At 36.8% G+C, this 24,300-nt stretch overlaps 1 protein-coding gene across 1 annotated transcript in view; it reads right to left on the bottom strand.

Moving 5' to 3' along the window:
- LOC110838293 (cell adhesion molecule Dscam1) overlaps positions 1-24,020 on the bottom strand; it is a 34,300-nt gene extending 10,280 nt beyond the window's left edge. Inside the window, 24 exon segments of the mRNA XM_087341153.1 lie at positions 607-740; positions 1,775-1,933; positions 2,137-2,283; positions 3,893-4,066; positions 4,069-4,126; positions 4,212-4,282; positions 4,367-4,579; positions 4,582-4,654; positions 4,656-4,669; positions 4,905-5,192; positions 7,444-7,617; positions 8,468-8,617; positions 9,294-9,409; positions 9,411-9,549; positions 10,219-10,479; positions 11,140-11,433; positions 12,141-12,472; positions 12,926-13,043; positions 14,923-15,062; positions 15,488-15,656; positions 20,127-20,198; positions 21,258-21,332; positions 21,446-21,638; positions 23,765-24,020. Coding sequence (XP_087197279.1) covers positions 607-740; positions 1,775-1,933; positions 2,137-2,283; positions 3,893-4,066; positions 4,069-4,126; positions 4,212-4,282; positions 4,367-4,579; positions 4,582-4,654; positions 4,656-4,669; positions 4,905-5,192; positions 7,444-7,617; positions 8,468-8,617; positions 9,294-9,409; positions 9,411-9,549; positions 10,219-10,479; positions 11,140-11,433; positions 12,141-12,472; positions 12,926-13,043; positions 14,923-15,062; positions 15,488-15,656; positions 20,127-20,198; positions 21,258-21,332; positions 21,446-21,638; positions 23,765-23,776 — 3,576 coding nt within the window. The 5' untranslated portion in view covers positions 23,777-24,020.
- Positions 24,021-24,300: the final 280 nt, after the last annotated feature.

The raw sequence follows: 24,300 nt of genomic DNA, 5'->3' as shown, positions 1-24,300 counted from the left end.
AGGAAATGCTTGCCACCCTTCTGCTATATAAATATTTGAAGACTGAAATATATAAATGAAACTAATTTTGTGTACTGTTTTTTATGGATGTGAAAATCACTCTCTCATATTAAAGGAAAAACAGACTGAGGCTGTTCCAGAATAGGGTGTTGAGGATAGCAGTCTAACTATAGAAGAATGAAGTTACAGGGACTGGAGAAAACTGCATTAGGATGATCAAATCAAGGAGGATGAGTTGGGTAGGGCATGTAGCATGCACAAGAGATAAGTATTTCACAAAACATTCTAATTAAAAAATATTAAAGCAAGAGGCTAATTGGAAGATCTAAGTGTAGATGAAATTATAATCCTAAAATGGATCTTATCAAGCTAGGGTGTGAGGGAGTGGACTGGATTAATCTGGCAGGATAGGGATCGGTGGTAGGCTCTTGTAAATATGGTAATGAACCTTCAGGATCAGAGAAAGCAGGGAATCCACTGACCAGATAAGGAACTGCCAGGTTCTCAGTAAGGGCTTTCTTCATGATGTTCGTTAAACTATAAAAAAATTCATGCAGAGCATCTAAGTATGTCTTGTGCTTTTTGTAAAAATATCCTGAAGCTTACTTTGCGCAGCAATGAATGGTAGTACACATTGTACTTGATAATGTTGCCATTTGGTTCCAGCGGTCTTGTCCAGGCAACCATAATGCTGTCAGATGTCATTGCTAGTGCCTTGATTTGTTCAGGTGGACCTGGAACTGTAAGAAAAATAAACATTTTGGGAATAATTTTCTTAAAAAGGAAATCAAAACAAGAAAATATCAGATGGATAAGGGTAGGATCATTTACTGTAGACATTTCAGTAGAAGGATATCACATTATACTTTATCCTTACACAACACAGAATGTAAAAGTTATAGCTATTTTATTTTCACTGGGGGGACATAACTAAGTCTGTACAACCACTGTATAGAAAATAAATGACAGAGCAGACAGAATACCTATTTTCTTCTTTCATGTCTGTGAGAGGTCTTACTTTGCCACGTATCACTTGCCATGTATCTTTAATTAACAGTTTTTCTCCTTAACAGATTAATAAAGTTTATACTTTCAGAATTTTCTTTCAGTTCTTTTGCTGACATATTATTAATTCATTACTTCCAATGCTAGCAAAAATGTTACTTTGTTATTACACTGTATACTGAATTAAAGACCCTGGAGTCTAATAATATATAATATAATGCAATACCTTCGCATGGGGAAACATAATACAATATAGCACTTTAATACTGACTATTATGTGTGCCAGAGGTTTTCAACCTGCAAACCTTCAATATATTTTGTGCAGTTTTCCCTAAGTTACCAATCCAAATGCCTGTATCATATCTTCCTTCCTGCTTTATACAAGGCTTCCTAAAATGCCAAACCAACACAAATTAGCTCCAACTGTGAAATCCTAGTCTGATAAACTGTCCTTTTTCTAACACAGTGGCCCATGAAGAGTGAAAGGTGTCCCCATGTCTAAAAATGAGAACTCCTGATCTACACATAAGGAACTGTGAAGTTCAAAAATTTGAGATTTAAATCTGAATGTATGTAGGTAGGGTTAATTATGTTGCTTTGGTAGCAAAGAATATAATTTACCTTTACAAATATAGCAACTATCAACAATGTTCTATTTTCAATTAAAAGAGTTAGTAAGAATGTTCTTTTTGTTCATATAAAGCTCAGGGTTTAAAAAAAGACTAGAACTATGTGATTTCACAGTAAATACTAGCTGTGTATAACATACCATCTTCCTCTGTGGTACAGTGGACTGGATTGGACCTGACTCCTTCACCAGCTGTAGTAAATGCCAGCACTATCACACTGTAGTTTGCAAACTTGGCCAAACCATGAAGATTTGTCTCAAGATTTGTTGTTTCCTTTATTTCCACATCTGATCCCATACCTAGAACATTGATTATATGCAGTTTGGAAATTATAACTCATTAGGGGAAATATAAAGTTACGCTGTACATTATTGTGGTAAATCTTTCATTCTTGTTGGAAAGTCTGTTTGAGGAGTATTTATTTGGATGATTTAGACATTACAATTTAGATGCTAAGGTGTTGGATCTTTAAAATTTTTGAGTAGGTTTTCATGCTTCTCACCTCCTTGAAAACTGATGTGCTTGTATAAAACATTGTAACCCTCAATGACTCCATTATGATGTTCAATTGGTGGTGGTTCCCTTCTCACTCGTACACTCTGTGGAGACAATGCAGAGCAGCGCAAGTCTTGTGGTGCCATGTCTGGAACTAAGATATATATATGTAAATTTGAAAATATTACACTTGGCAGTGTGGATGTAGAAAGCATGAGAAATTTAAAGTTATTTAGATTTGAATGTAATTTTCAATTGCATGAAAGTTACTCAGGGTAAAAATAGCAACAAATCACTTGATTTCATTAAAACCATCATGTAAATCATCGAAATTTTAGTTGATTTAGAGTTATACCTAATACTATCTTGTGGTAGTTCTGAGCTTACAATGTTTGGAAAACAGCATGTTATCTTGTTTCAAATAATTAAGTAGACATTCAGTCAGGAGCATATGAATGCCTGACATGCTTTCTGAAATTCCAGCTGTTTCATCATCCTAAATTTTGCCACTTTCAATTGTCTGATCTTAACCAGTGATCATAATCACTGCACATTGCTTGTAAACTGTCTGCTTCAAGGCCACCACACCAATTCTGCACCAGATATTTTTCCTCATGAACACCCAACCATTTATTCTCTTCATTGTCTACAAATATTTGTTTTCATGACTGATTATGATAATTTGCTTTACCATACCCCAAACTTTCACTTTATATGCAACATCTAATGGTATAAGCTTCTTCTCGAGAACATTTAACGTTGTTATTCTCATCTACTTTCTTTTGCATAAGTTTATAATGTTTATAAATCTGACTATACACTCATAATTTTTGTCATACTGTCCCAAGAAGCGGCTGTTAACAGTTGATGCCTAAGAGACTGGCAGTATTAAAACGGTAGGAACAAAGGAAATGTAAAGCATATGGTGAGTGATACATTCTTGAAGGCCATAAAGGAGAAAGTCTGAAGGTGTGTGATGAAATAGAAGATGAAGTCCATGGCGTGCACAACTGAAATGTTTCAACATCTAAAGAGATGAGATCGAGGCACATAATAATTTCTTTATATTTAGTTTACTGATTTATATAAAAAAAACTATGACAAATTTGGAAATATAATTGTCTGCTTACAGATAATTGACAGCCTACTGTAATGTACAATGTTCATCTAAGCAAGCATTAGAAATGTTGTTCAAAATATGTTTCATAATATTTAATAGCATACTTCTAGCCAAAGTGAGGGATGCATACCTGCCCAGCCACTATTTACAAATTACCTCAACTCTCTCAAAAACAGGTTGTAAAATGAAATACCGGTTCACAACATATAATGTTTACCTTTCTAAAGTTTGTAACATTTATCTGAAATATTTTTGGGTATTGTGAAAAATTCAAGAAGTTAAATATTCTGGTACAAGTTAAAAAAAATTAATTTCATTATGCATTTTACTCAAGTCTTATAGTGTTATTACTGAGCCATCAAACAGTAAATGATGTATTGATATGTGCTTACACCCATTATATACCTTAAAACATGCTGCCATTCTGGATTACTTGTCAAAATAACCACATAAAAGTATAATTTATAAAATTACTTCAAACAGTTTAAAACTATGTATACCAAAAACTAGACATTTTTGGTCACATAGCTTAACAGCACATAGAACTACAAAATATGGTGTGTGCGCATGGTGAGTCAACTTTAATTTATAACAATCTGACAATGTGCACAAGAAAACAAAAAGACACGCAATATTTACCTACCACCCTCCAATGTTGTTACAGACTGTGTTGGTGAGGCAGGGCCTGACCCCACCTGGTTGAATGCTCGCACTGTCACCTCATAACAGGTGAACTGGTGTAGAGAGGTTAGTGTCACCTCCAAGCGGTGTCCTCTCACTGTACGCACTTGTTGTGGGGCTGTGGATGGAGCACTGTTTCCTGGTACCCCACTTGGTATCCCAGGATCTCTCCATTGGAGTAACTCACTAAGGGAGGCTGCATAGAGAAACAGCATGATATAATAATATGTATGTCATGACATGGATATAATTTACTGCATTCTATTTGGAATTACTCTCACCTTCCATTTTACCAGAAGTGACTCTGGACTTGTTGCGTCAACAGATATATCTATTGGGGGGCCACTGGGAGCTGTATAAATAAAGAAGATAACTCTGTTAGATAGTGAAGTGTTTAGTGAGTCCTTGAAAATGTCATCACTTCTATTATCCTCACCTTCCTGCAAAGTTAGGGCAAGAGTAGACTCACTGGGAGGCCCTGCCCCAACCTCATTGACAGCCAGTAGTCTCGACTTGTAGGATGTAGCAGGTCTCAAGGTACCCAAGCGGGCCTTGTGAATGTTGCCTCCAACAGTAACATTGTTCCATGAACTCATTCCTCCACCCAGTGTGGTCTCCTCCTCATGAAACTGTATCACATAATGAGAGCATGACCTGAGTATGGTGCCCCCCATGAGACGCTCACCCACCGACTTCCCACTTCTTGCACGTCGACCCGTCCTGGGGGCCTCTGGTGGCTCTGAAATTATTACAGGCAAATAACATGGTGTCATATGCTGTAAGATGAAATGAAAGAATGAAACAAAGGCACTCGGCTGCTCTCAGATGATTTTGTTTCATACTTAGTTACATAGCTAGTTACTACTCAGTTGTCTGTGATTGCCACTGACTACCAAATGACCACACACCATTTGCCTTATGACATGTAAAATGGAATTTTACTAAGACAAAATTCATATTGATAAATGTATCACCTTTGACTGCGAGGTAAACTATCATCTCATCCTGACCAAAATCATTGGAAGCTGAGCAACGATATGGACCAGCATCTCTCCGAGCCAAAGAGTCCAAATGCAGTTCTGCTGTGACTCCATTGGGTGTCTGTCGTTCCGTAATCTGGGTGTGGGTAGGATTTAGAGGTCTGTGAGATGCTGACCATGCTACATGCAGGGGCAAATCTCCTTCCGCTTCACACACCAACACAATTCCTTCTCCTGCTACACCACTTTGGTTTACTGCCCGTGATCTAGAATGTGTTGGAACTGAAAAGAAAATTTCTGATCATGAAACCTATTGAGACTGATGTGTAAATTATTCTGTAAAACTAATAAATTCATGTTCATATCAGTATTAAATGAAGCATCTGTCTGTTCAGTCGCTGGTCACCTTCGAAACCTGACAAAGAAAGAAATAATATACGCAAAAGCTTTATGAATGTATACCATGGAATAGAATTAAAAAATGTTTATACTGTTCGCTGTTACAGATGGAAAAATGAACTACTGTTTGGAAGTACTGGTAATGTTGTTTAAATTTTAATGCTGCAACAAACACAAGGAAGCACTGGCAGTATGTCCACACGAAATGATTCAATGACAGCTAAAGGGACAGTGGGTAAAACTGGGGCAGGTCCAGGAAGATGGCTGCAGATTTTATGTAGCTTTCAAAATAAACATATTTTGTACAATGAATCCAACAGAAAAACAATATATGAGAGACCCTAAATGTTTTATAAAAATTACTATAACGATATACAGTGAAACCTCTATCCATCGTTCCCGGAACTATCGTTTTCCCGGATGCATCGTCCGTTTTGTTCGGTCCCGGATACATCCCATATAAAATAATGTTACATTTTCCCGCTTCTATCGTTCCTCGAACTATCGTTTTATCGCATCGATCGTTCAAAAATCTTAGTCCCGGCCCACAATTTTCCCGCAATGATCGTTTCTGAGAAATTAAAATGCTGGGTTTTGAGATAAATTAATACCGAAAGACGCATAATGTTTTTGGAATACACAGTAGCGGTAACCTGTTATGTCGCCCAACCAGCACAGATCCTTTTGGAATGAGGGGACAGTGGTGCAGGGGTGATAGTTGGAGTGAATGGCGGTGCTCATTGTCAGAAATTTTACGATTTTAATTAGGGTGCACTCATATTTCGTTCCAGCGATGCCAAATGGCATGTGCACTGTGAATTTCTTCACAAATGCTTTTATTACAAGTACAAAGGAAAGGCGAAAGTGCTGCTGTGGATGTGGAAATAACGGAGCTGTGGCTCGAGAGACTGCCAACACTGCTGGAGGGATATGAGCCGCGGGACATTTATAATGCGGATGAGACCGGACTTTTCTACAACGCCCTCCCGGATAGGACTCTGGCATTGAAAGGTGAATCTTGCCACGGGGGAATACGTGCAAAACACCGAATTACTGTTCTTCTGTGTGTTAACAGTGACGGTAGTGACAAACGGGTTCCGATTGTAGTTGGAAAATCACGAAAACCGCGTTGTTTCAAAAACATGAAAAAACTTCCGGTGAAATATCACGCCAACAAAAAGGCTTGGATGACAACAGACATCTTTACGGCGTTTTTAAGTTCTCTAGATGCCTCCATGGGCGCACAAGGCAGAAAGATTTTGCTGTTTGTTGATAATTGTGCCGCTCATCCGAAGGACACGACATTTCTACGAAATGTGAAAGTCGTGCAGTATCCAGCAAATTGCACGAGCGTCTTGCAACCGCTTGATTTGGGCATCATCAAATCTTTCAAGCAGTTGTATAGAAAGCGCCTTGTGCAAACAGCTGTATGTGCAATGGATGCTGGGAAGGATGTCAACATGAAAATTGACGTGCTACAAGCAATTCATTTCACAGTGGCAGCTTGGCGGCATGTCTCCCAACCAACTGTTCTGAATTGTTTTCACAAAGGTGGCTACGGGTGTGAACTTCGCGCAGAAGCAGACTCTAACGTCAGTGTGGATGAGCATGATGGCTTTCACGAAGACTGGAATAGATTTGGCGCCGTGAAAGACGTGGTTAAATTTGGTGACTACGCGGCAGTAGACAGCGAGCTTGCTACATGCGGAGTCGACACGATTGATGAGTTGTGTGACGATCGCGAAAGGGGTGGGAGCGGTGAGGAAGACGACGAATGCGAGCCCGAAGCTGTGCCGAGTTTTGCCGAAGCACACGCTGCATTGGCAAAAGTGAAGTCGTTCTTTTATGCCCATAATATTAGCGAACGTGACGAGGAAAACATTTTGAACGTGGAAAGTACTCTGTTTGGTCTAAAACGTAAAGTTTCGACAAACCAGTTGTCCATTAAAGACTTTTTTGGTAAAAAGAAGTAACTTTGAAAGAGAAACATTGTTTTTTTTAAATTTTTAATGCTTTCCCGCATCTATCGTTTTCCCGCATCTATCGTTTTTATTTCCCACCCCCGCCGAAAACGATGCATCGAGGTTTCACTGTAATTGCAAAATTGTCTGAAAATTATGAAGTATATACTCACCATTTACTCTTAGGAAAATAACCTTGCTAAGGCCAGACCCAATACCATTGCTAGCCTGACATGTGTAATGACCTTCATGTGATGGGTCAACCATTCTGATAAGCACTGAACCATTACTTGAGATGACAAGTCGGGGACCAGACTCCAGGGTTATATAGTCACCAGGTTGTTCACCTGTAAAAATCTGAGTTTTTATATGGTAATTATGTTTATATTTACAAATTATGTACTTTATAACAATCAATATATTAATTATAGCAGTAGTTTAAGTGTTATGTAATATTTAAAGCCATCAGCCTCCCTCTCTTCATTAGACCATCCTTCCTTTTAAGTTTTAGAGGTTATTTGGAGTGACCCATATGTATTAGTAGCAGGTCAGTTATGCTAGGTTAGGTAATTTGTTTAAGATTCTGACACTTCAAAAATTATCCCTTACTACAATCACACTGACTGAAACTATGTCAAACCAAATGAACCTTTATAGCTGAAGCTTGTCTACATAATATTTAAGAATTTAGTTCATATTACAAAAAACAAAAACAAAAAAAAAACACTGTCACCATCACAATGATCAATTTCTGAATGCTGTTTTGGAATATATATATACTGTTTACGCTGATAACGATACATAACCTATCAATATTAAATGCAAAGGTACTGTCTGTTAAAGCAGCTGGTATGTATATTTACCACTTGACCTCAAAGGGTTAAGCCAACATGAGTTAGACTAGAATTAACAGTTTGAGTAATTTTCATTATGTATTAGGTTTTTCCTTTCTGAGATGTTATTTTTTAAGAAAATACATAACCTCAATTTTTTTTTTACATTATTCTAGAGACTTTTGATTATGGACTAGTGAGTGATAACTACTCCCTTTACTTCAGAAGTACTAATAACTCATAAAATGTAATGCACTTACGAGACTCCTCAGAAAATGGACTATGTCCAGAAGATAACCAGGAGTAATGACAAGCAACAGTTGTTGACATGTTCAAAAATCAAGAGAGTAATAATGTCACTAACCCTTGGCTTTCATCCATGTTATTATGGGTGTTGGAAAGCCACTGGCTTGACAGTGTAAAGACACAGGATGCTGGAACAATACTGAGATATCCTGGGGCTCAACATAGAGCCTATATATATATATATATATAGCCTAAACCATGTACTTAACTGTCAGAATCATTATGACAGGAATATAAATGTCACTTTCCCTTGGATTTAATTATTGTAGAAACTGAAAAGATGACAATTCTAACATAAATTTAGAATAACTAAAAAAAAGTATATACCCACACACAAACAAAATAAATGGCAGAAGAAAATATGATTTGAAGCTTTTGCAGTGACATAACTTAATAACATCTTCTCAGGCAATCAGCCGTGTCAACTGGTGAAAAGAAGAAACTGATGCTTGAGGGACCAACTCTGTCACCATCATCAAGTTTCTGATGTGACTTGATGTTGAGATCATCTCCCATCTCATGGTCAGACCCTAGCCAATCACAGCTAGTGGGTGGAGTCAATAGCTCATGCTGTGTGGCCCTGCTTTCTATTGATGTTTTGACCAGATTGCTTCAGCATTTTTTTTACCGGATACCAGGTCTGACTCAAAGTGTTGCCTCCATTCCTATTAAAGTTACTGGGATGCAGGTTGATCTATATGATTAAATAATAACCAAAATAACCTCATAATGATTCATGCTCATTTCTTTCAAGCTGGAACTACATGCCAGACCCACTTTTGTTCATAAACTACACTCTTGGACATGAGTAGATGATAATGGATTAACCAAATGACAGATGGATAAACCATCACATCATGATCTGCCCTTCTGGAAACTTGTACCTCTAACAATAAATTTGGCCACAGCTGCAGCATTACTGGCAATACAGGTGTAATGTCCTGAGTGTCGGGCTGCCAGATTGCTGAACATCAGGTTGCTTACAAACTGGTGCTGCTGCCTCCTGAGACAATGGACCTCCATCCTTGCGCCACGTGATTGTTATGGGGAAGTCCCCAGATATGATGCTGCATGACACTTGAGCTCTCATTCCTTCCTGTAAATTGCTGGGGAACTGGAATGGGGCAATTTGTGGTGGTTCTGTGAACAATGTATGTCATTTTTTTAAACACATAAGAACCAGTAATGTTTTATAGTATGTTTTGTGTTAGCAAGTTCAAACTCAATAATGCAATAATGGAATTACCTGCTACATGTTATACTTTGATACTTTGACAACCCGTTCTTCAAGTGCCTGAGCGCTGCGGGTCCCAACTTTTTGTTGGCTCGATCTATAGACATTCGGTAGGACTCCTTGGACGAGGGATCGGCCCGTCGCAAGGCCTCTACCTGAACACAGGACAGCACAACACAGAAAAGCGCGGACAGACATCCAGGGATTGAGTGGGATTCGAACCCACGGTCCCAGTGACCAAGCAGCACAAGGCCCACGCCTCAAACCACGCGGCCACTGAGACGGCACGCTACATGTTATATTTCAGATTAAATAAAAAGAAACAGACTTTTATTGAATTAATCTATCTGTTCATTTATATTATGATTTTCCTTATTAGGTTTATGGTGCAGTGCAATTACACGTTTATAACAAAGTATTAATTTCCTTGCATTATGAGGTTAACACACATGGTTCAATCTTGGGAAATAATCTACATTACATTATATTATAAGTTGTCAGAATCACATAGTGTTCAAAACCTGAGAATCACCAGTTCCTCCTATTATTTTGTAACCTACAGTCAGGATACGTACTCATAACATCAAGGTATGGTCTACCATGAGCTGACTGCCCTTGTTGGTTGCTGACTGAGCAGGAGTATTCCCCTTTGTCAACGTGTTCGACTAATAGCGTGCCATTGGAGAACACCCTCTGTCTGAGATGAATGGGCAGAATATCACCAGCTCCCTGCCACGTCACACTGGAGATGGGGAATCCTGCTACTGGACATCTGAGGTATACATCAAGACCCGCGACCACAGTCAGGTTCTGCGGTACACGGGCAGAAGGAGGGCCTGTAATATGTGTACAATCACTGAAACACAGGGCTACAACATTGTCTGCGGGTGTCAAGACAGCATAAAGTAGACTGTCTAGAGATATATTCATGATATTTTGGCTCTCTTTAGATGTCTTCAATAATCTCTTCCTTCTCTATCCTGTATTTTAATGTTTCTTTTATGTATCTTTCATATTCCATTGATCAAATATGATCAATCTTGTGACTTCTATCCTTTCTTTCTTTTTGGAACAAAAATATTTAATTTTCCTTCATGTGTTTGTTTACTTGTCCAATAAACTCGCTCATCCACTTGTTTCTGGAACTCAAAACAGTAACGTATATTTTTATACCACCAGTTTCTTTCATCACTCATATTTTTAATATTCATGAGCCAACTGAAACTACTAGTTTTGTAAAACTGTACCTGTGTAACCTTTACATTTTTCTTGTTTGATGCAAATTTTATGCTTCCACAAATACAACTGAACCTTAATATTAGCCTCTATAACCATGTGAAATATGGCATGGTCAAAGATTATAAACACATCTATAAATCTTAACTTGCCTCTCTAGATATTTAAATTAAAAATTAAACATTTAAGTTCTTCCCAGAACTTCTTGTGAATGCCTGAAGCATTGTATGCATGGTTATGCTGCCTTAGGGATAACCTACTATAAATATTGAGCATGGCGGAGTGCTGAACAGAACCAAGGACATTTCTGGCAACACAGGTGTAGATACCACCATGCTGTACACGAACGGATGAGATGTTGAGGTGGCTGATGACGTTGCTTGCGGAATCCAGGTAACTGCCCAGAACATAGCCTCGGGGCATGAGCTCACTTCCATCAAGAAGCCATGTGATACGTGGTGGGGGGTTCCCCGAGGCAGAGCATCTCAGTGACACTGGTGGGCCTGGCTGCAGGGTCTGTCTATGAACGTTAACTGTAGCTCAGGGGGACATGGCTGTAACAGCGGGAAACATGAGAAACTGGAACACACTGAGGACTACGGAAATGAAGGAAGAAGGAAAGAAATAAAGAAGCATTGAAAGTGGGAGAAATATAGAGACGAAGGAAGGAATGGATAAAAAATAAAATATAGATGGAAGGGTAGAAAGGGAGGTAAAAAGAAAACATTAAGGAATAAGAGGAGGAAAGTGAAGCTTGTAGTATCATAGCCATATAAATCTGTTCCTTCTATTCATAACTTTTGGAATGAAATGACTGACTTTAGCAAAAGTTTGCTGTAAACTTAATGAGTTTTTTCTACTTTTAACAAAGGCAATGTGGAGGCTGAGTAAAGTTCTAAGGTGAATTAATTACATATAAGATCCTGAACCTTTGTATGTTAATTATGGTTTTAACTGCAATCATTTTTGAATAGGTATGTAATGTAAAACAGCAACATAGTAACTACTCGAAATCAATAATCACTTTCATCTGATGAAAATTATGGACAAGCCTTCACAAATATGAAAATTCATTTGGTAAATTTATTGATTATAAATATGACATATATTCAAAAAAGGTACTCGTATGTTAGTCAAAGTGAATTTTTAAATTATTCTTATTTGTTTGATATATTAACCAGTGCAGTTACAGATTTAAAGCCTGTTAATAATAAATGATAAAAGTCCAATTGTAATAGCGTTATGAAAAATACTAACGCACCTCCTAGGGTGAGCTCAGCACTACCTTGGGCACTCTCATCACCGCTGCGTGCCATACACTGGTACATGCCACGATCTGATTTCTGAACATTTCTCAAGACCAGCACCTCTCCCTGTTGCATAATGCTGACATGGGGGCTCTCCAGCAAAGGGTGTGCATCTTTCAGCCAAGAGATGTGTATGCCTTCACCCAGCAGCTTGCTCACTACGCAGATATAGCGACCTTCATCCTGTAGCTGAAGACGTGGGAACTGAAGTACAGACTGTAGGGGGCGTACAAGTACCATACCAAGCCCCACCTCCTGTAGCACACCGACCTGGTCGCGGTACCATCTGCAGACATAGTACACTATATGAATATCTGCTTGAAAGTGAGACTATAAAAATGTTTGCTCATGACGCATCTCTTGGACTTTGCAGATTATTCTAGGTTTATAAAATTACTACATTTTAGAAATTGTCCAAGGTTTGGGCTCTAGCTTTAATACCCAGGGCCCAACACAGCAGGACTTTATTATCTGAAGAAGGAAATAAAGCCACTTTCAGAAAGATAATTAAAGAACTGAGACAACGGACATAGCTCAAGAGACGTCAGAATTTTTTATACACTGTAAGAATGCCTTTTGGATCAGGATCAAAAATATTTCCAGATAAAGTTATAGAATGTTACGAGGGAAATATAGCGTTCTCTGACAGAGATGAACGTCTGTCTATGTATGCTGTCAATTTCAGGCAATGACTGTGCAGTGCATATTGCAAGTATATGATGGCTTTGATCTGACAGACCTGTAGGTGGGAGGGGGTGAACCCTGAGCAGCACAAACAAGGTCAGTGGGACTCCCTGCCCGAGCATTCACAATAGGAATGGAGTGCTCAATCCGGGGTGGGATGTTGCCCTGAGGCTCTGAAACAGCACAGCAATCACAATAACAGAAACAAGAACAAAGATGATATATAAAAGCCAATTTGCTCCGCTTTGATGCCTTCAAAGTATGCTCTCACAGAAAAAATATTTAAATGGGTGTGGATGTTGCAGAAAATGTTCTGGCATATACAGTAACATGTTACATGGCTCATAAAATTTTTTCGAGTAATGGTGCTTAATGGCAACAAAAACACAAATTTCTAATGTAGTTCTTTGGCTTCATGAAACTTTGGTAAGACCTGTAATAGATAATTTCAAAGGAATAATGAATAAGGAAAATTCTGTGTCATGGATACTGTTTATTTTAGTGTTACAAAGGGTTTAATGTGAATTTGTGGTGGTGTGTAAGAATGAAATGTGGGATATTCAGACAAATGGTGTTAGGCATTAATTTTTAATGGTAATCATGATTGTCATTTTATGTTGCAATGATAAAATCTGTTTGCTGATCCAGAATAGGTCAAAGGAACAGTGTTGTTGTACACAAGATTATAATTATAACCTGTGAACTAATCAGAAGGTTTAAAAGGAACAAAGAGTCTGAGACATTTAAGGAATGGGAAAGAAATATGGAAGAAAGTGCGTTAGGAGATTAAGATACAAAAGAAATCATTCCCCATTGAATTTTAATGGAGGACTCTGAGAGTGAGCAAGAGTGCACCGCCAGAACCAACCAGACCACTAACCTGGAGCTTTTCAGGGCCCCGACCACATTCAACCGAACTCCCATGTCCCACCGGACGCACTTCCCGAGCCCTCCCTCTCTCACACTCGCCCACGCACTCCTATTGGTCCACTCCCACTGGCTCGGGACAAGCTACTCCATTCACATTCTGGCACCTATAAATCTAGCCCCCCACACCCTATTGGCATAATCATCGCCCTGATGATGGAGGCAGTATGACTTCCGAAACGTTGGTTAACATCGACCAGACTACACAGCGCAACAACCCAGAAGACGGAAATCTTCATACCCTGATGACGGAGGCAGTATGACCTCAGAAACGCTGGTAAACATCGACCAGACTACACAGCGCAACAACCCAGAAGACAGAAATCTTGAGACTCATCGCCCTGATGATGGAGGCAGTATGACTTCCGAAACGTTGGTTAACATCGACCAGACTACACAGCGCAACAACCCAGAAGACGGAAATCTTCATACCCTGATGACGGAGGCAGTATGACCTCAGAAACGCTGGTAAACATCGACCAGACTACACAGCGCAACAACCCAGAAGACAGAAATCTTGAGACTCATCGCCCTGATGACGGAGGCAGTATGACATCTGAAACGTTGGTTAACATCGACCAGACTACACAGCCCAACAACCCAGAAGACGGAAATCTTCATACCCTGATGACGGAGGCAGTATGACCTCAGAAACGCTGGTAAACAGCTACCAGAATACACAGCGCAACCCAGAAGACAGAAATCTTCATACTCATCGCCCTGATGACGGAGGCAGTATGACCTCTGAAACGTTGGTTAACATCGACCAGACTACGAAACAACCCAGAAGACAGAAATCTTTTGATCATACATGGTACACATGTCATATTAGTTTACTGTGATAGATGTAATAATATAACAGTAATAATTACTCATAGATACTTGTATATGAACAACTATTACAGATTTTCTACTTAAGGCAACATTCTCAGGATCATCTGTCACTGAAGCTTGTGAGCCGTGGAACTACAGGCAGCTTTTAACACCACAAATGTCACACACAGAAATAATAACTGGGAATACTAGTATGAATGTAATGAAATTATTTCCTCACTGGCACTTGTGCTTGGAAGAAGAACAATGAAGATATTTTCATGGGAATCATGACAAATCACCGTAACTCACGGCTGATGATGATCTGTCCTGGCATGCTTAGTTTTTTCTCTCCAGTCAGTCGGTGCACAGTCTGGCAGTAGAAGCGAGCAAACCCATCATTGGTCACAGTGTCCCTGATATGCAGCGAACCTGAGGATGTTAAGGTGAACCTGCACCATGGCAACACAGAGTAAAATAGAGATCGGTAATCATAATTAAGTTTACAAAGATTTTATGAACTATATTTGTTTAAAACTCTTGATATTGCACATATTTAACAAAATAAAAGAAAACGATTTTTGTGAACCTGTACAGTGCTTTATGTAAAGGGATTAGCTTTTCAACACTGGGATTCTATCTGCAATAAACGACCATCAAGGACAATGCGATATGTATAATTGCAAAGAATATAATTGAAAAAAATGTGCATTCCATATAATGAATTGGCCATTGTCACAAACCTTTAGAGAATAATTTTTCACTGGGATTAAATGTTGTAAAAGATCCTGAAGAGTATCATATTTGCAATGTGGCAATCGTCAGTGGGTAATTCTTCCCATAGCTTGGTCCAGTCCTCACTACAAACAGCACTTACTTGCCACCAGGATGTATGACGGTTCTTCCCAGCAAGTGTTCGTCCTTTAACCAGCTGGACACTTGGACCAACCCCCTCAAAAAGTTAGGGATGTTGCACTTCAGTACAGCAACATTGCCTCCCATTACAAAGACATTACGCACCTGCATCTGATACGGCTGCACCACATCTGCAAGGGGAACAGAGGACATCAGCGAAGCTGTCTGAAAAAGTCTTTACAAGACAAAGTTTTGTTAACGTTATTAAGACAAAATATTTTAAATAAACAAAATACCAATATACAAACAATAAATGAAATCAAATTAATAACAAACACCATTATAAATCAAAATTACTTTCAGTTTAATAACAAATATTGGCAACAGAATACAGGACTACCCATGGGCGCTCCTACATCAGGCATATTATCTGAAATTTTCCTCCAATACATAGAACATAATAATATAATAAACATTTTAAATAAAAACCATTATCAATATTATAGTAGATACGTAGATGACATACTAATAATCTATAATACAAAAAAGACTGATATTCAACAAGTACTTAAAGAATTTAATAATATAAACCAAAATATACAATTTACATTAGAACTTGAACAAAATAACTCAATAAATTATTTAGATTTAACAATAATAAGAAAAACAAACAATTTCTAATTCAAAATTTACAGAAAACCAACAAATACAAGCACAATAATACATGCCTCATCCTGTCACCCCATCGAACACAAACAAATGGCTATCAACTACTTACTAAACAGAAAAAATATATACCCAATATCTATAAAAAAACAAACAAATAGAATTAAACATCATTCAACAAATTCTTAAAGAAAACGGATATAATAGCTATAAACTAAATAAAAAACCAAATAATACAACAAAACCCAACGAAAACGAAAACATACAAAACAAATGGGCCACTTTTACATACATAGGTAAAGAAACCAAATTCATAACTAAATTATTTAAAGAAAATAAAATAAAAACAGCATACAAAACTAAAAACACAATAAAAAACATCCTCAAACAAAAACCAATTACAAACATAAACAACCAATATCAACTACCAGGTATATATAAATTGAAATGTAAAGATTGCCCTCTAATATACATAGGTCAAACAGGTCGCACCTTCACACAAAGATACAAAGAACACATAGCAGCCATAAAACACAATAAAGATAGTTCTGCATACTCTAAACACATTCTCAATACAGGACATGCATATAATACAATCAATGAAACAATGGACATAATGAAAATAGTAAAAAACAAAAGACATAGGGACACAATAGAAAAATATTACATATATCAAAATTATAAACAAAATTTATGCCTCAATGATAATGGTATTGAACTCAATAATCCTATCTTTAAAACACTTCAGTACCTTGACCCCAACCCGGACAAACCACCTTTCACCCACTAGCCCCACAGTCGTTTACCAGCCCCAATCCTGTGTAGTTCAGTTTCTTCATTCACTTACTACGAGTGGGATATTACTTCTTGGGTGAGTTTACATGTTTGTTTTTATTTTTATTATTTATTATTTTTATTATATTTACTATTTTACCAATTACTTTTACCAATTATTTTGTTTTCTATATTCTATATTCTCAATTTTTAATTGTCATTAATGGAATTAAAACTTTACTTCACAGTCACAAAAAATGATGCCAACACAAAGTACAAAAATATAAACCTAGTAATGACTAATGATAGCACAAAAACAAGAAACGGTAAAGAACAAGAACACCATCAAGAATGAAGACAGTGAAATATGAATAACGTTAAAAATCAGTAAAATGGTGATCGGTTTATACTGCATACACCCGTCGATGGCTGAATACAGCAGAAACTAGTAGTGTATTTAAATGATGTTTTAAATCTTTTAATATTATTTTATTATTATAATTGTGAGTGACTGTAATTTTTAATATATATTTCAACTTTGCTATAATTAAGTCTTTTAGATTCTCCCTTGCTGTCCAGGTGAGCTGTATGCATGGGGCATGGGCTATGCAGGTCAACTGGGGACAGGCAAAGAAGAGGACGAACATACACCACAGATAATCAAAGGAAAGCTATTAAAGTCATGCCTTGTGCTGCATGTCTCTGGCGGTGGGCAACACACTGTAGTACTGGCCAAATCAGTCAACCAACAGCTTTAACATATACGGAATTTTACTTTCTTTCACTACATTTTAGTATTAGTAGTATTTTATATAGTTGTTTGATTTCTAATTTTATTTATAATGTTTCAGCTTTGTATTTTATTAATGGTATATTTGGGTTATTTCCTTGTATTTTAATTTTAGCGTAATTTGGTATTATTTTATTTTTTAAGCATATTTATTATTATAATAGTACAAAATAAAAGACATAGAGACACAATAGAAAAATATCATATACAGCAAACATTTAAACAAAACATTTGCCTAAACGATAATAATATTTACCTTAATAACCCCATCTTTAATGCCCTTCAGAAGCTTGACCCCACCCCCAACAACCACCTTTCACTGACCTTCCCTACAAGCAACCGCGATCAGTAGTGAGCCACATCTGTTCAGATACGTTAGTGCTTCCAGACACATTAAGATGTTTCTACACTCTCATCTTTGGTATGTTCAATTTTACTTTCCAATATATTATTTTGTTTCTATATTCTTTCATATTCATTACTATTTCTTTAAATCATTTGTATTACAGGCCGATGTAGAACATCAAAAAACATGCACTCCAATTTAAAAAAAAATGAATCTGGAAGTGAACATCACCAAAAAATGTTGCATATCAGAAATTGTAATTAAGTTTTAAGTTTATAATTTTAACTTTTACACCTGAAGATGGTTTATATAGAAACCGAAACATGTTGTAAAAAGATGTTCCAATTGTAAATCGATTGTTCGATGAGGAACACAAAATGATATTTTAATTATCTTAATTGTAAATTTATATATGAATTGTGATTAGACGGACAAAAACCGAATAATTAATACAATTTTAAATTAAGTTTCGTTCATTTAATGCTTTTCTTTGTATGGCACATTCCTAAATTGTAATGCAGGATGTGCATATGTCAGTTGCTAACTGAAGACCAAGTTTCCTGCTACAGTATCACTTGCATTCCCAGTTCCTACTTCCTCTTATAATCACGATAAAGGCAAGAATAAATTGGTATTGGCCAGAACAATTAGCTTCTTGTGACTGCAAACTTAGAAGACACTTCTGCAAGCATACCTGCTACTCGATTACCACCCTCTTGCTCAATACCACTCGACCGACATAAATCTCTCTTGAAAGCACTGAATCTTTACAGTCTTCAGAGTCAGAATTTGAGTTCTGTGGTAGGTCATGCACTGTCTCCTCCTGTATCACTATGTTTCAGTAATTGTGAAACACAGTTCAGAATGTAATATGGACATCCAAAGATTCTGCAATTATTTATTGTCATTCAGTATTCATACCTCACCCTCAGCCTATCTCCAAAATGCACTAAGAAAGCAAAGGTGGCTTGAAACAAGAGAAATTATGATTCTTTCTTTTATGACAAATGTATTTCGATAAACATTAAATGTTCCAATGTTCCAAAAACTTCATCAGTATATGGGAAAGTTACCTTTAATTTTGGGACTGACAAATAAAGCTGTTCCTCTTCAGTATGGCATACCATTAATGAAAAGAGAATGCAAATTTATTATTTTAGTACAGGACACAGCAGTACTAGATTTGACTTTCATGTTGGGAGTTGTCTCTACTTCCAAAATATGCAACCAGTACTTCAAATATACCTTGGACATCAAAACATATCTGTATAATGAATCACTCAGTCACAAATGTTTGAGGAATTCGCATGTCAGTCACATAAGTTATAATGAATATTTGTCATTACTACTGCTAGGCTATAGGGATACAAGAAATTAATCTGTCTTGTACAGCTGAAATAATCCTTACAAAACACAACAAGTTCCAGATTTGTGCGTTTCACGATCTGAAAAAGCGAAAAACGAGAACAGCAAATATCAGCCTGTAACTTTGTGAATTTTAATCGTGCCATAGTGTGTCTTTAAACTAGGCATTATCTGACTCTAAAGAACGTTTCTATGAAGACAGGAACGTACCACTTTAAGTTTATAAACCAGTTCATTCTTACATTTTTAGAAGGTTTGGTAATGCAGCCGCAAACAGATCATTCGCACAATATGTTCTCTGAGCAGTGAAGCTAAATACTGATTGTATTATATCGTTAAAACATAATTTATGAAGGAACATTACGTTCAAGTTGCATCTTGGTTGAATGACTTGCAACTCTTACTTCTTTCTGAGCGCTAAGCCTGTATCTGGTTTGAGACCCTCCATACGCAGAGAGTGAAATCTGATGATCTTGTGATTATCATATCTGGGTCAAGGGGGCACCACACACAGCAGTATACATGGCTAGAGTGTAAGCAAAAGTTGGCAACTGCTTGCTGACATGGCGCATTCCAAACCTACGGAAACACGGGCAAAGCATAAAGTCACAAATCCTATAAAATGCTTTCATAATTAAAATTCATTAGACCATCGCATATGCATTAGTACATAAAATGCTAATTTTAAAGCTGCAATGGATATGAAATTAATTCTCTTACTTTGCTTGATGGGCCTAACTTGCAAGCAGTCAATCAATCCTAGGAGCAGGACACTGTGGGAGTACTTACAACCTATGTATAGAGAAATATTAGATCAAAGAGATGAGACAACTGTCCACATTCAGAAATGGCAGGAAATAAAATATGTTCCCTCAATATTCATTTTTATTCCAATCTTTAAATTGTTCAGATTAATGGATTACCTAAGACACTGTAAAGTAATTCTAAAGAACTATCTAGAAAGAGAATGTATGGGCTAACATTTAACAGATCTTCAAAAGTAATGAATGCAGAAGGCCATCTACAAATTGATGAAATACGGAGCAAAGGAATCTATTGTGCGATCTGGTATGACAGATCCTTGAACATGCGTCTGTCAAACCTACCTCAATTAACAATTTTAATAATGAATTTGGATAGAAACACTGCCACCATAACACAATGCGTATTTCACCTATATAGACCACATGCTGCATATGGTTGGTCAGCACTTTCATTTCGCATTTAGGAGGCCCATAACAAAGAAGTTACGCGTCATTTTCCTTAGTCTCTCATGTCACATACTGGTATAATACTATCAAATAGATGTCAACCACCAAAGCCTTACCTAATCACCATTCATGGAAAATCTTTCCACCATTCAATGCCGCATTAACTCTGAAGTACAGTGCCACTAATTAAATAAATAATCAATCAATGTAATAGCACACACAGTTATAAAGTGTGCCTGTGCTGTATGATCATAAGAGATCGACACCAATTGACCTCCTGTGTGGGGGCTCCAGCACATGCTGATAACTCGACTCAAGTGTCCAAATATTCCGCTCAGTAGTTTGTTACAAACATCTTCAATCGATACTCTTCCCTCACAAAAACCAAGTTTCAGATCCACATAAAGAAGGACAAACAATTGTAATTTTATAAACTGAGCATTTTCATAAATACATGAGAATCTGACAAATCCCTTAACATTGTGGTTTTAATTGTCAGAGCTCTGCAGAACAAGCAGCATGCATACTGTTATAGTGTAACTAATGATTACATCTAGACTATCAGGCTCCAACTTTTATCATACAAGACCGTGTCCATTGTCCTATTCAGTCTCTATATTTACACTCATAAACAACTCACCTTCATCAGGGCTAACAGAATCATATTGTACCGCTTCTCCATCGCCACAGGAATACAATGAAGTACCACTTGCAACTGCAACATGAACTGGTCATGTACTTTCAAACAGACCATTCCTAATCATTCATACATGTCTGTGGCTGATTCAAATCAAAATAATCAATGAATCTAACAGAGTCACTACTCACAAAGTAATACCTGTTTCCCAGATTTTCTTCTGATGTTTGAGCACTTCAAACTGTTCTGTTGTTGCCAGAACCAATCACACCCCTTGTCCTGAACTTCCAGAGTTGAGGCTGTTGTTACTGTAGTAAGACTTAATGCTGCTGTTACATTTTGGAGATACCAACTCACTGTCAGTTTCCTTATGACGATCAGCACCTGTGTAAGTTAAATCATGGTATCTTGCAGAGAGAAATAAGCAGTAATTGATGACTGTCCAAAAAAAAATTAGAGGTTAACTTTTGAAACAAATAATCATTATTTCAAATTAATTAACAAAATAATTACTTAAAATTATACAATTTTCACTAACATTCATAATAAAACCCTTTACATTTAAGGCAATCTTAACAAGACTAATCTCTACAACAACACCTGTATCACTGAATTCAGAATTCAATAGATTTATCTTATTATGTATATACAAAAATATTCAGAATCTAAGGGATAACTGTAACCCACGAAAGGAATTGGGGGTGAAATATATAGAGATCAATCTCATATTTTCTGCTAATTGTTAAAAACAGTGTTACATGCTCTATTTAGGTGAAAGTAACTTGATGTAAATTCCAGAGCTTGTCGCCCCTGAGCAATCCTTGACAGGTCGTTGACTAGTCTGCAGTACAAAATAACAATCTTTTAGCAGTATAGATAGGTTTGTTATACACAAATATTTTATTTTTCCCCACCACTACCATTGTGTGCTTCAATTTTCCATCATCTTCATGGTGTTCACATGCAACAGGGTTACTACGTAATGTAAGTGTAAAGTGTTCTTGGCCATTTAAACTAATTTTAAAACACACACACTGAATGCTTTTTTTTAAATAAGTGACCTACCAAAATGTAATACAGAAATGTTCTGCAGAACAGAACAATGTGATGATGCTACACAAAAGCAAACAAACACAGAGCAGGGTTGTCAAAACAAATATACAAGACAGGCACATTTTTAAACCAGAGTTTTGTGTACTGCTGTAACGATCTGAAATCTGTGCCTCACGAGTGCCTAGTGACTGCCCTTGCATCAAGGCCCACTACATCCAAGACATGCCAATAACTCTCACTTTGTATCACGTTTTTCAACAAATGTGTTGCAAGTAATACCCAGAAATCAATGTTGAGGAATCTATAAAAACATGTCCAGATGTCAGTCATGAGGAACACACCCCAAGATATCCAGAATATGAAGAGATGTGGCAATAATTAACACAACACTTTTACATAAAATTTCTTGTGTGCATTTCTTGTCCATATTTTCAAACCAAACCTAACCTAACAAATTAATTATGCACTCAGAACAGTACATGTGGCAAGACAAGGATATCTCCCACCATAATGAACTGTAAATTTCCTTAGTAGTTTCAATGCACGAGAGACTGGGTGCAAAGTTCATTAATGCCCATCCCTTTCTTGTTTCACCTCAGAAGCTACAGGAAATATATGCTTGTAAATAGAACAGGCACAGAAAAGACTTCCTGATCATCTCAATCTCAACATACGTTATGAATTAACAGTGGTTTTAACATTAAACAGATTACACACCCTCATAGCCCATTTCCTTAATTATCCTCCCATCTATGCCTATGTCTCCCAAGTGATCTTCTCCATTTAGGTTTCAACAACCAAATTTAGATGTACATAAGTCATGACCTCGTCATGTAACGTTTTGTTTAAAATTGTTTCTCACTCTACTGAAAATTATGAAACATCATTCTAATTTCTTGATATAGTATTGTTTGGTAACATTTTATATAACTTTACTTGAGGAACGGTAGTCCCACAGTATGGCAAAAATTCAGTATGTGAAAAAATTATATGGAAACTTATTTAACTATACAGATTTGAAGCTGTAGAAAGAATAGAATTTATTTACATTCTATGGATCCTTCATGGACCTAAGCCAAAACGTAGAACATGTCATAGCACACATACAATATTTGTTTCTAACACAAATATAAATTACAAATAGTATTAAAAATATATTAAAATTGGCCGTCAATCACAATATAAGATAATTAAAAGATTAAAATATCATTTTACGTTCCGTATCGAGTACTCGATTTACATATAAATTTTATAAATTTATAAATTACAAAGTAATGACAGTAATTTACAGTCAACTACAACATTGCCACACAAAAAAGCATAACCAGTACTTATAATAGCTGAACTTTTTGGATGGAGTAAAGTCTTCTATAGAGAAGGAGTGAGATAGGATGCATAAATATACCGAAAAAACTTGATAAATCAGTGCGTTCCTTCTTTAACAACGAGAATACTACCTTGTCCTTCATTTCTTGTCAGCTGTTTTCCGGTCATCGCCCGTATACGCGAGTCGAGCAGATTTAAAACCAAATGCAAACAACAACACCTCACATATTATTACAACTCCAACTGTAAAAGCATACTGCGTGTTGACAACCTACGATAATTCCATCTTGTGTAAATTTTCCACGCATTCACGTAAACAAATCACTGGTTTTCGATGTAATATATGTGGACTCGTACGAAAGGTCACTGTGACCAACGTGGTAAACTGATGCGATGTATACTTTAGGGATAATGTCTAAGTGAAATATCGCAAGCTAATATATTATATTTTATCAATTTCAAATATTCCACTTTGCCTATAACTGCTAGAAAATGTTTAGTTTGGGAAGAGTTGCATTGAAGCATTAGTTAATATGAAAGAAACTTCCATGCTTGAGTGTTGGTAATGAAAGTAAATCGACATTCTGACTGATTAATAAAGCGTGTTATTAAAACATATGTTTTCACATTATAAAAAACATACATGTTAGATTAATTAAATTCTATT

Source organism: Zootermopsis nevadensis, unplaced genomic scaffold (assembly GCF_977971745.1).
Source record: "Zootermopsis nevadensis isolate Lab colony 2312 unplaced genomic scaffold, Znev_1.0 Znev_ptg000064l, whole genome shotgun sequence".
Classification (NCBI taxonomy): Eukaryota; Metazoa; Arthropoda; class Insecta; order Blattodea; family Termopsidae; genus Zootermopsis; species Zootermopsis nevadensis.
This window is presented reverse-complemented; position numbering and strand designations above follow the sequence as displayed.